The 12,276-nt window shown below is 30.0% G+C and overlaps 2 protein-coding genes across 7 annotated transcripts; one reads left to right on the top strand and one right to left on the bottom strand.

The window, feature by feature from the left end:
- The first annotated feature begins 599 nt into the window (after positions 1-599).
- LOC122516807 (ionotropic receptor 75a-like) lies at positions 600-5,484 on the top strand. 5 transcript variants are annotated; one of them, XM_043634955.1, is made up of 11 exons: positions 607-1,076; positions 1,149-1,388; positions 1,481-1,644; positions 2,071-2,382; positions 2,485-2,609; positions 2,709-2,876; positions 3,227-3,462; positions 3,768-3,979; positions 4,276-4,440; positions 4,524-4,639; positions 5,065-5,484. In XM_043634955.1, the coding sequence occupies exons 1-11, from the start codon at positions 1,073-1,075 to the stop codon at positions 5,390-5,392; spliced, it is 2,070 nt and encodes a 689-aa protein (XP_043490890.1). In that variant the 5' UTR covers positions 607-1,072; the 3' UTR covers positions 5,393-5,484. The 5 variants fall into 5 exon arrangements, with proteins under 5 accessions (XP_043490892.1, XP_043490890.1, XP_043490889.1 ...); XM_043634954.1 differs by having other exon boundaries at positions 608-1,388; XM_043634956.1 differs by lacking the exon at positions 1,149-1,388 and having other exon boundaries at positions 609-1,076.
- A 1,049-nt stretch (positions 5,485-6,533) lies between these two features.
- Positions 6,534-10,829, bottom strand: LOC122516821 (probable cytochrome P450 6a13). Of its 2 annotated transcripts, XM_043634986.1 has the most exons (6): positions 8,999-9,074; positions 8,436-8,523; positions 7,998-8,368; positions 7,587-7,808; positions 7,163-7,414; positions 6,534-6,889 (listed from the first exon to the last, which is right to left on the bottom strand). In XM_043634986.1, the coding sequence occupies exons 2-6, from the start codon at positions 8,477-8,479 to the stop codon at positions 6,717-6,719; spliced, it is 1,062 nt and encodes a 353-aa protein (XP_043490921.1). In that variant the 5' UTR covers positions 8,480-8,523; positions 8,999-9,074; the 3' UTR covers positions 6,534-6,716. The 2 variants fall into 2 exon arrangements, with proteins under 2 accessions (XP_043490921.1, XP_043490920.1); XM_043634985.1 differs by having other exon boundaries at positions 7,998-8,523; positions 8,999-10,829.
- Positions 10,830-12,276: the final 1,447 nt, after the last annotated feature.

Raw genomic sequence — 12,276 nt, 5'->3', positions numbered from 1 at the left:
TTTGTTGCCTCGAGTAGTTAAAAAAAAATTAAACGTAATTGATGTTAAGGAAAAATATCATAATAGTTTTAATAATGTTTTTCGTATATAATAAAATAAGTATTAATATATAATAAGATTAATATATGGCGTTTTTCAAGTTCAGTCTTACTTTTTTCCTTTTTCTTCTATAATATATTTTCTTCCAATATGTCAGTTAAGAATGTTTTTTACTCCGATATTATTCAACGAAATAACATATTATAGATGAAAGTCTTGTTTTACGTTTTTCATTTTCCAGTAAATGATAAATTATATATCATCTAGTTACACGGATATCACACTGCTTACAAAAGAAATAACAAATAATTACATACAAAATTGTAGAATCAGTATAAGTAGCGTCTATTAAAAGTTAAAGGAGTTATCATTTAAATTTTTGTTTCTATCAATCTAATAAAAAGTTTGAATAAATATGTTATTATATATGTTGATTGGTACTATAACGTAGATATTTCTAATATTGGTCCGTGTTTCATTTTTCTTTTTTATTCGATACAATGATAAGGCTGTACGTCATCGTAAATCATCGATCGAAGGCTACCCCTTTATTATTTATTATTTACAACTAATTCTAGGAAGCTATGCGAAACACCGAGTGCGCGGAAATGAACGGGTTACTTAATTTCCTATCGTAGGAAAACATAAACGCGACTTTAACCTCGATAATCTTCTCGATGAGAAAATGATATAACTTGATAGATGGTTTCTTCGTGGAAATAGTTCGCCATTAAATCAGATTTCTAACATATTTTCGCAATAGTATAAATATCTGAGATTAAGATAATGTTAACTTTCATTTAACATCTTCTAGAAGCTTGTGGTTTCTTCTTTGACATACAATGACAAGGCCAAGGAATTGGTGAAGTGTATTTTGGTTTTTGATTTATAGTCCTTGTCGAGTGTGAGAAGTTCTATCAAATTTCTTCATACGTTCGTGTTGTTTAACTGTGTGATCGATCAATGGATAAGAATTTCATTTAATTATACCTTAGTTTTAAAACTTGCATAAAATTAGAAAGCGGATGAATTTATGAGTGAGTTAATTTATGCGGTAGTTACAAAGAATTCTAATTTGAATAATATAAGTAATTCGTTTTTTATTATAGGTGTTTTTTTTGTTTCTATCGATTTAAAAATAATAATAAGATTTGTAACATTAGTAATAATTTATTTGTGGTTAATTAGAAAAAAGAATAAGGAAATGACTTTTAGAGTTTTTACTATTAGCATAATTGCGTTCGCATGGACGACGGCTAAGGCGAATATTGCTGTCTCATTTGCTAAGGAATATTTTTTAGGAAAATATATTCAGTACTTGGTCGTTTTCGGATGTTGGAGCTCTTTCGGTTATTTGCAGTTTCTTTAGTTTCTTTGTTCTTCATATAATAGTGTTAATTAAAGAAACTAGTTGTCAATCAAATATTTTCTTCTTATTTAGATAAGATGGATTTTTTTCAAAGAGATTTATTGACCAATCTAACAGTATCTTACGTGTCTATTAAAGAAAATCTCGACATAAATAACATTCTCAGAGTTAATTATTATAAACTTGGTATTATCCTTGATATCGATTGTCCGCAAAGTGAAATCATTTTGGAACAGGTTGGTTATTCTAATTAAATATTCCGATAAACATTGGTGAGTAAAAACCTTTCAAAATGACTAATCAAATTTCTACAAATCGATATTTGCAATATTTTTTAATAAACCTATAAATATTTCTCAATAAAACTACCCCACAAACACATAATTAAAATTAAATATAAAATAAAATATATTTAAAATAATATATAATAATATAATAATAAATATTAAATAATATATATTTAAAATAATATCAAATAATTATGTGTTTTTGAGTATACTTTAATACTTGAATATCGGGCTGAAATTTGAAAATAATGTTGTAAATCTATTTCGAACTTAACTGGAGGAGGGGAGAGAGTTAACTTATCAGATGTAAAATATAAAACTTTTCCTACCACTTATTGTAAATACAAAACGTAATATTTTAATTATTGTTTGCAGTTTAATGGAAATCAGTTGCCATACAACGAATCTTATTTTTGGCTTATGATAACTGAATCGAATGCAGTTCCAATAAATTTATTCCGAGATCTACCACTTTCCATAGCAACTGAAATTACAGTAGCATTACGCGAAAACAACAGTTATACTCTTTACGATGTTTACAATTTTAGTCATCGACATGGAGGTAAGCTCAATGTTACTTACATGGGTTATTGGACTTTCAACGATGGATTGAGGAACGAATTAACCCAATACAAGTACAAGCGTCGTCAAAATTTTCATAAACTCGCCTTGAACGTTTCTATTCACGTGAGTTCAAAATAATTTAATCAGACGACAAATTTTATTTAAACAATATTGTAATAATTAAATTGTTTATAATTAATTATGTTTGTGAGATTTTTGTTTTAGGTTGATCACGATCCTTTACCTGATTTTCACACGTATATTTTAAATCCGATTAATCGTCACGTGGATACAATGATGCGTTATAATTATGCTTTGATTGTACAATTAATGGATTATTATAATATAACGTAAATTTTCATAACAAAATATTGAATATTATTTAAATTAATTAGATGAAATTATTCGACCATATTTTAATTGGCTATGTTTTGTTATTTTTTGAACAGTATGAATTTAAGCAGAGGAACAACCTGGGGATATCTTAACAATGGAACCTGGAATGGTATTATCGGGGACATGCTTCGTGGGATAGTAGATATAAGTGCTACTCCTTATTTATTTAAAGCAGCAAGGATGGATGTATGCGATTACACGGTGCAGTCTTACATAGCAAGGTAACAACTATTGGTAGTATACAACTATTAATAATAATAATAACAGAATGTTTCATAATTTATATTTAAATTAATAACACTAGTACTTCTTATCGAAAATATTTGGTATCTTATAGTTAAATAAATAATACTACAGTGTGTTTTTATTTACAAAATTGTGTGTGTGTTTAATATTTTATATCTAAATCAGTATAATATATATAATTTTACATATAATTTTATTTAAATAAAAATAAATTTTAGATCTAAGAATCGGTTTTTACCAAAAACACAATAACCATTTTATATCTAACAATAAATCAATAACATATTTTAGAATATTAAAATAATAATAATAATAATATACGCAGGGCGAGCATAATTTTTCGTCATCCAAAAACTAGCGACGTACGTAACGTGTTTCTTATGCCATTTACGGAAGACGTTTGGTATTTGATCCTAATCGTAGCAGTCATTTATTGGTTATTATTATTACTTACGGTTAAAATTGAATTGTATTACGATAATTATCCAAAAAAGTGTACTTTGGATACTAATCCCTCTTCGGAAACTGCTTTGATAACAATCGCTGCTATTTGCCAACAAGGTTTTGTAAATATTTATTACAATTTTATATCATTTTGATTATTTAAAATCCTCACTATTATTCCGATTTTAATCCTACCACACAATAAATATGTAATACACCATAATAATCTGTGGGGCCAAATTTGTTTAATATTTCACAGAGTTATTTAAATTTATTATTTCAAATTAATCTAACTAAATAATATTAAGCATCTGTTTTTATGTTTACACGTGGAACTGTTCGATCGAATCAAATGAATGATATGTATTTTATGAGGTTAAGCTTATGGTTAAAAATTTCATTTTGATTATCTTCGTACATAGGTTTGAGCGATGGTCCACGAATTTATTCTGGACGCATAGTATTTCTTTCATTATTTCTTTGGGGATTACTTCTTATTCAATTTTATTCGGCCAGCGTGGTGGGGTCGTTGTTGTCGGAACCACCAAGATTTATAAATACTCTGAAGGATTTAGCTGATAGTAGCCTTGAAGTTGGAATTGAGGACATGGCTTATAATTACGATGTTTTGGCCGTAAGTATTATTTTTATTTTCAATATGTTTTTACTTGGACTATTCGACTGTACTTATTATGGTTCAGACTTTGAATCAGAAAGAGTCAGTTCCGAATGACCTCTATTTGGATATGTAAGATCAAAGTTATCGTTTTGAGTAATTATAAAAGTTGAATCATATTTAACTTTTATTCATGACGATGATGGTTATAAATATTGCCAAGGTAAAACTCAAGGTCTTCAGGACTGTGTTTCTTATTGAAAGTTTCAATCAACAAGTTGAACTCCTGAATTATTCTCATACTGGGTATATAGAAATCACCGAATCCGGACGTACACGAACTGAATCGAAAAAAAATACAGACGAGCAAAAAACGAAAGATCGAGCCTTTCTTGACTGCTGAGGAAGGTCTGAAGAAAGTGAAGAAAGGTGGCTATGCTTTTCAGGTTGACGTTGCTACAGCTTACAAAATAATCGCGGTTGGTAATCGATAAATAATTTTGACGATAACAAATCTAACAATAAGATTTGTTTTATTCGTTTTATTTAATTTCGTTGATAGGACACTTTTTCGCAAGACGAAATTTGTGATTTAGCGGAAATCCAACTGTTTCCACTTGAACGCATCGCGACTGCTGTTAAAAAACATTCGCCTTTTAAGAAGATGGTCACTTACGGGTTAGTGATCAAGTCATCAAATTTTTAATTAACTAATTTATTTAATTTTAATTAATTAATATGGTGGAACCTTCAGAATCTAGCGTTTAAAATACTCTGTAAATGAAAAAATGGAAAAAGTGCAACGGAAATTGCTAGGATCCTGTAAAAAAAAATTCATTTATCCGAACAGTTATGTTTCGTGATTAATTAGGATGCTGGAGATTCTACTATACTAATTATTTTATTACATTAATTTATTGTCCTGCGATATATTATGCTATTTGAAATTTTCTAAAATATAGTAATATTTGTTTCTTTTTTGTCAGGATTCTCTTAATAAGTTTATTAAAAAAATATATAAAAAGAAATCACTAATGTATTACGGTTAATGATCGACTCTTGATTGTATATAATTTGTAGAAGATATTTTATTTTTATTACAGATTGAGGAAAATTGTTGAACACGGTGTACCAGGACACTTGAGATATGTGTGGCAACCAGGACGACCTCAATGTCCTGAAAGTCACAGCGCAAAACCAATCCCAGTTGCATTAAAAGAATTTAGTCCAGCTTTATTGTCTCTTTTCATGGGCGTAGCCTTTGCTCTTTTCGTAATGCTCATTGAAATGTATATGGAACGCCGTAAACGTCGAGGTCAAATGGAATCATCCTTGCAACCATCACCGTTGGAAGTAGCATCAAATTTGTGCTTTTCCGATTTAGATCAATTTGATTTTCATGCCGTTGAACCGGAGGATGTATCGAATTAATTTTTTGTTCCTTTCATTGCAGTAGTTCGTGGGTTTGTAATAGCAACAATGTATCGTAAAAAATACATTAATCACAGAGCGATTAATTCAAATTATTGCTTTAACACTGTTTTAAAAATCACCAATGTTTATGTTGCATACACGATTTGTTTTTTTGTTTAAGTGAATATTTGCAATTTTTATTATTTTTTTTAATTTAAACAAATTCTTTAGCTTTCCACGATGTACGTGCATAGCATTGGATATTCGTATTACATAGTTACACGTTTTCATTAAAACTGAATTATCTCACATATGCTAAGCGAGGTAATCGTAAACCCATTTTAAATCACTATGATGTTAAAACGAAGAACATAAGTTATTATATATGTAGAACTGTTTCTTAGCCCTTGGACAACGTGGAACTTATTAATTAGTAAAGAATTTTTTTTTCGGAAATTCTCGTAGAATGTCGAATTGTGAGTTTGCGACAGCTTTGATATTTGAAAAAAAAAGAATATACAGAAATTCCAGTTTGTTTAGCTTTTAAAAATTTTATATTATAAATAAATTTAGATAAATCACACAATGCGGGCAATTTGAGAACGCTAATATACAATACAATAAAATGGAATAAAATAAATTCTGACGTTACAATATCGGCAGCGCAATTTGCATCATCGTTGAAAATAATATTTTAACCGTCAAAGAAAAAAATTTAAATGCAAAAATAATGGATGTTAATAAAATACTAGCAATAACTATTTTCCGTTTTTCTACACGTTCGTAATTGTTATCAAATTATCAAATAATTAGCCTATTATAATTTTTTTTAATTAAGTTCTATAAGGTTACTCATAATTTTTTCTATAATTGTGATATATTTGTGGGTTACTATTGATGCACAATGGATTAAAAAATAGAAAAAGAAGCTAAAGAAACATTTTCCGCTGAGGATTTACGCATATAAATATATAACTAAATCATTTATTACAATTTACGTCCGATTTACATATCGTTTGTTTTTTTATCTTTGCGAAAAACAGGCCAATAAATTTTAGGTTGCACAAAAAATGTTCTAATTTCGAAATAAAACAATGGAATGGATGTTTTTGTTTTTCGTTATCACGATAATGGAACGAGCATAAACGATAGACATGGTATCTTTAAAATTAGTTACTGTTTATTGAAACAATTTATGAAATATTCAAAAAAGACGCTGTGTATAAGGAAAAGATCGTTTTTACTAGACAAAATTCCATTAACTCTAGTTTCATTACAGATTTATTGATTATCTAGTTATTTAATTAACTTTTTAATAAATTTTTTTTGAAATACGTTTTTATTAATTTTCATGAAATTTCATGATTTTTAAATATACTCCATTTTTTGGTTGAAACAGAAACATCGATTGACCGAACGAATATGGAATTTCAGTCTTTTTGCATAAATCGACTTTGTGATTACGTATAAATGTTGCCAGTCCAACTTTCGTTTGAATTACTGCCAATCTTGCACCTAGATAATGAACAGAAACCAAAATTATATTAATCATCTAATAAGAATGATTGGAATTAGACCAGAGCTTAAAAGTAACGACCGAAGATTCATTAGAAACCAGTTTAGTAACGGTACGCGTATAATATATTTATGAACTTATTATAATAAAAGAGAATATGACATAAAGTCTATAACCTAGAGTCGCCAAAACATTTGTTCGGATAAAAGAGTCGTCCGTAAGTGGAAAATTATAAGAAGCCCTGAGTTAAAAAATAATTTGAATTATTTTACCAATACAATTCCGTGGTCCTCTACCAAAAGGTAAATACGTTGTTTCGTTGATTAAATCATTTTCCGTCAAAAATCGTTGCGGATCGAAAACATCTGGATTCGGATAAATATCTGGATTGTGATGTAATGCAATTACGGGTATAATCATTTTTTGATACTTGGGTACAGTTAGCCCAGTACTTTTAAACGTGTAAGATGGAGCCGTACATTCCCTGTATATGACCATTCCTGTTGGATATTTTCTAAGTGTTTCTGAAAATTTAGAATCATTAATATTTGTAAGATTCAATTTATTTGAATTTTTCAGACATTCCAACAAATTTCGTTCTTCTTTATTTAATCTGGAGTAATTTATGCAGTAATAAAAGATTATCTATTGAGCTTATTATTTTACATTTACAATTTAATTTATTGTGATATGTACCTTGGTAAACTGCATGCAAATATTTCATCGTTTTGACTGATTCGAATTTTATGGTACCGCTATTTCTCTCAAATTCTTCTTTAATTTCTTGACGAAGTTTGTCTTGAATTTCATGGTGTTGAGCTAATTCGTAAAGCGCGTGGCTAATCGTTAGAGAGGATGTTTCGAAACCAGCTCCGAAAAATACATACGCTTGTGCAGCACACAGTAACTCAGTAAGTTCTGAAATATTTGTGCGACATAAAATTATTAAAATATTTTGAAGTTTCTAATACTGTTAGTTCTAATGAAAATTTCAAGCATATTATTTTGTTTAAAGTATGTTTAGATTTAAAACTTTTCAAATGTATTTTGAAAAAACAGAGTATTTAACATAAAAAATAAAAATTTCGGAATCTCTCTCTCTCTTACCGAATTCGATGCCAAATTTTTTCGGATTTTCCTTCAATTCCTTCAATATGTTTATAAAATCGTTCCTGACGATGTTATTTTTGATTCTATGCTGAATCGTTTGCTCGACGAGATTAACGAAGAAAGAAGTTTGACGAGTGTCGTGCATCAAAAAAGCGAGTTTGTTGTAAAATGTCGGAAAAGCTTCTCTTAATCGAAATTTAACGAGACTTTTCAAACTATCCTTAAATATTTCTCTACTAATTATACGAAATTCACTTTGTTCATCGATGAGAGCGTTCATTTTGATTCCAAATATGCAATAACCGACCACGTCGATGGTGAATTTAGCTGTTACGTCGCAAACTTCGACGTCAGAGTTGTCAGGTATTCTGTTTAAATATTTTTCCAAATTTTCTGAACATTCTATTATTAGAGGAAACATGTCTTTTAATTTACCGGACGAAAACGAAGCTAATAGCTTGTTCCTTAATGGTCTCCATCTTTCTGCTTCGAGTAAAACGAGATGTTGAGACAATGGTTCTACCTAAAAAAGTAAGAAAAAGTTTATAATAACTGATAATTAATGCAATAAAACGATGAGTAATAATCTATTGGATTGAACGGAAAGTTTATGCCGATGAACTATTTTTAATATTTCGATGTAGATTTAAAAATAAGGAAATTGGTATTACATTTCCGATAAACCCAATACAAAGATGAGTTGAACAAATTTGTATTATTTGTTTAAATAAAAGTGAGTTGGAGAGAAAAAGAACTGTTTCTATGTTAGATTCAATTAACCATCCTAAATATATCGTTTTATAAATATACAAGAATTAATTAGGTTGACCGAAAAGTTCGTGCTTATTTAAAAAATAAATTCTATACCAAAACTTTTATATTTCGGTATTTATATTTAGAAATTAAAAAATCGGCAAATTAAATGTTTGTAATACTGACGCAATCCTCACACAATCAAAAATATTGTTTTATAAATATAAAATATAAGAATATCATACTTTCTCGGCCATTGGAGCGCCTCGTTGAGGGAAACTGGAAAAGTCCTTGATCATGACATCCTTTATTAACAGAGGATCTTTTAAGATGAGTATCGGTGTTCTTTTATAGAAGACACCAATGTACGGTTCCTTTTTGTACAAATTGCAAATTTGAATCAAGTATCTTGCTGAAGATGTTTTTTTTAATATCAGATTCTTGACATTGCCAAACAGAGGAATGGGTTTTGGTCCTTTGACTCCTCTGACTTTCCAAAAATCAAATGTCGCGGTCGAATAGTAATAACAAAAGAGAATAATCACAACTATACTGCAGAGTATTTCAAATATTCCTACCATTTTGAAATAGACTGTTTGTAACTATAACTTGTTAATTCTTATGTTAAGATACGTGTATACTTAATTATTATAGCTGAAGTGTCTAGAACGAAACTCAAAATGTTTCTGCTTCTTTCGACTGATTTGCATCGACTAAAATTCTTTTTTAGGTAAAGATCGTAATTTTAATTCCGTCAATATCTTTTTACCTTGCTCAGTCGCACACATACATTCGAGCTTTCTATTATCTTTTATTTTATTTTCCTTATCTATGTCCTCAGAGATTATTGTTTCTTCGTATTACGAATATTGCTTATTGAATATTTTGTTTATCTGTGCTTTATGCCATTTTCTTGTTCTTTCGTTTTTTTTATACTTCATGCAATAGTAATAGTAATATAAAGTTCATGGTCAAATGAATGGTTACATGCCACGTAACAAACTATTATAGTCGTTTAAAATAATTGGATAGCGGGTAGATATTTTTCATAATTCCGATGGAGATAAGTCTACTTTAGGGACACGATACTGCCCACGCAAGCCTGGATTCTCTTTTAATCAGAAAAAACATAAAATTTGGAGAAATCAAGTTCTAACCCATAATCCTATCCTCAAACCATCTAGCATTCCTCTTACACTATTTCCTATTCAATTTGCCATTCAATTGCCTGTCAATTTCTATGTTACAAGTAATGTATTACTGCAGCTATTGCATAGATTGTCCGGACATTGTATAGAGTGCTCAATCGAGTAAAACATTCTATAGAATGCCCAGAGGGTTTCGGTCAATTTATAAAATGTGCTTCAGTTAGCTGTGTGTTAGAATACGGGGAGAAAAGGTGAAGTGATCTTAAGCTAGTGTAAGTAAAACAAATCATAGAAATTTAAAAATTTGTACACAATGTCGTTAACAAGTTTTGGTCAATCTTTAAAATATGCTTCAGTGGAATGTGTATAGTGTACGGGGGGGGGGCGGAGAGGGCGAAGTTCTACCTTAGGAGAAAGAGCAGCTGAATTTTTAACAAAAAACCGAGCATTACTCTGATCTTTATATAGTAACAGAGTAACAAAATATAATCTTTAATTATTATCTTATATTATTCCGCTCAAGACCTCTTTTCAAATAGAAAAAGCAGTTAATAATTTAACAGATGCTATACAAGAAGCAGCGTGGGCGTCTACATCTCAAAATGTTTTATCCAGAAAAATCCCGTCATATCCTAGCAATATTTTGCATAAAATAAAATTAAAAAGGCAAGCTAAAGCTAGATGACAAAAAAATAAAACAAGTAGTAATAAAAGACTACTAAACAAATTAACTAAAGATGTTAAGCATACCATACTGAATCATAACAATGCAGAATTCGAAAGATACCTGACATCACTTTCATCTCACGAAGATACTAACTACTCTCTTTGGAAAACAGCAAAAAGATTTAAAAGACCAGTTAAATCAATACCAGCCATACGAAATCTTGACGGCTTATGGGCGAAAAGCACAGAAAAACCAGCAGAAACTTTCGCAACAAACCAAGAAAACATATTCACAATACACAACTTCAATACCCAAACATACACAGACGTAAAACATACACTAACGTAAACGACTTCGAAAGCAAAACACAATCTTAAGAAAACATTAATAGCACAACAGCTGAAGAAATTAGAATGCTAATATCACAAATCAAAATAAGAAAGGCACCTAGAAAAAGGATCTAATAAATGGTAGAATACTAAAAGAACTGCCACCTAAAGCAATTAGGATGCTCACAATATTATTTAACGCAATATTACGTGTCCATCACTTCCCAAGTACTTGGAAACTCGCGGAAATTATAATGCTCCCTGAATCTAATAAAGATCCACATGATGTAAATTCATATAGACCGATATCGCTTTTACCATTACTATCTAAACTGCTGGAAAAAATAATATACAAAAGAATGAAACGAATAATTTCTGACAAAAACCTGATTCCTGACCATTAATGTGGATTTCGAAACAAACACTACCGTTGAACAAGTATACAGACTAACTAATACGATAATCACAGCTTTAGAAAATAACGAGTACTGTTCCGCCGTCTTTATAGATGTAGAAAAAACTTTCGATAAATCGTGGCATCACGGATTATTACAAACAATCAATAAACACTTTCCACACTCCTATTACAAACTCCTAAAATTTTACCTTTCTGACAGAATATTCTACGTAAAAATAAAAGATACTCATTCGAACATCAAACTAATCAAAGTTGGGGTTCCGCTGGGAAGTATCCTCGGACCAATTCTCTACACTCGCTATACGGCAGACATACCAATATTTGCACGCAAATTGCACAGTCTTAACATTTGCAAATGATACAGCAATGCTTACCATAAACAAGGACCCGAAACAAGCAATTCAATCGTTACAAAAACAAATCAATTTTCTTGAAGAATGGTTATGTAATAGGAAGATCAAGGTAAAACCTCCAAGGTAACTTACCAAGGTAATCTGAGGAAAAATCAAATACCGAAACTATAATTATATAATACAGAAATTCCGCAAGTAACGACGGTCAAGTATTTGGGACTACATCTAGATTCCAAACTAACATAGAAAAAGCATATAAATGCAAAAATTGAACAAATTCGTCTAAAAAGGAGACAAATTGCTTAGCTTACTTGTAAAAAATCTAAACTTAGCATAGAGAATAAACTAACAATCTACAAAACAATAATAAAACCTACCTGTCACATTACCAAGTTCGAGGCTCAACAAGCCATAACCCTACGCACAATCGTGGATGCTCCATGGTACGTCCGTAACGAAGAAATAAGGAAGGACTTAAATATTCCCACGATAGAAGAAGAAATAACCAAGACAGCCTGCAGATACAAAAGAAGAATTGATACGCAAATGAACCCGCTAGCCAACGGTGACTACAACCAATATATCCCTAGAAGGCTCAAAAGAATCCA

This window comes from Polistes fuscatus, unplaced genomic scaffold, assembly GCF_010416935.1.
Source record: "Polistes fuscatus isolate 324 unplaced genomic scaffold, CU_Pfus_HIC Scaffold2, whole genome shotgun sequence".
Lineage (NCBI taxonomy): Eukaryota > Metazoa > Arthropoda > Insecta > Hymenoptera > Vespidae > Polistes > Polistes fuscatus.
This window is presented reverse-complemented; position numbering and strand designations above follow the sequence as displayed.

Bases quoted from the DNA above. Each gene is read 5' to 3' on its own strand.
- LOC122516821 (XM_043634985.1), bottom strand. From the start codon at position 9,334: ATGGTAGGAATATTTGAAATACTCTGCAGTATAGTTGTGATTATTCTC. The intron at 8,524-8,998 runs GTATGATATTCT...TTACTTTTTTAG, and splicing joins GCGCTCCAATGGCCGAGAAA to GTAGAACCATTGTCTCAACA. The intron at 7,415-7,586 runs GTACATATCACA...CTAAATTTTCAG, and splicing joins TTTGCATGCAGTTTACCAAG to AAACACTTAGAAAATATCCA.
- LOC122516807 (XM_043634954.1), top strand. From the start codon at position 1,073: ATGAGTGAGTTAATTTATGCGGTAGTTACAAAGAATTCTAATTTGAAT. The intron at 1,645-2,070 runs GTTGGTTATTCT...TATTGTTTGCAG, and splicing joins GTGAAATCATTTTGGAACAG to TTTAATGGAAATCAGTTGCC. The intron at 4,640-5,064 runs GTTAGTGATCAA...TTTTTATTACAG, and splicing joins AAGAAGATGGTCACTTACGG to ATTGAGGAAAATTGTTGAAC.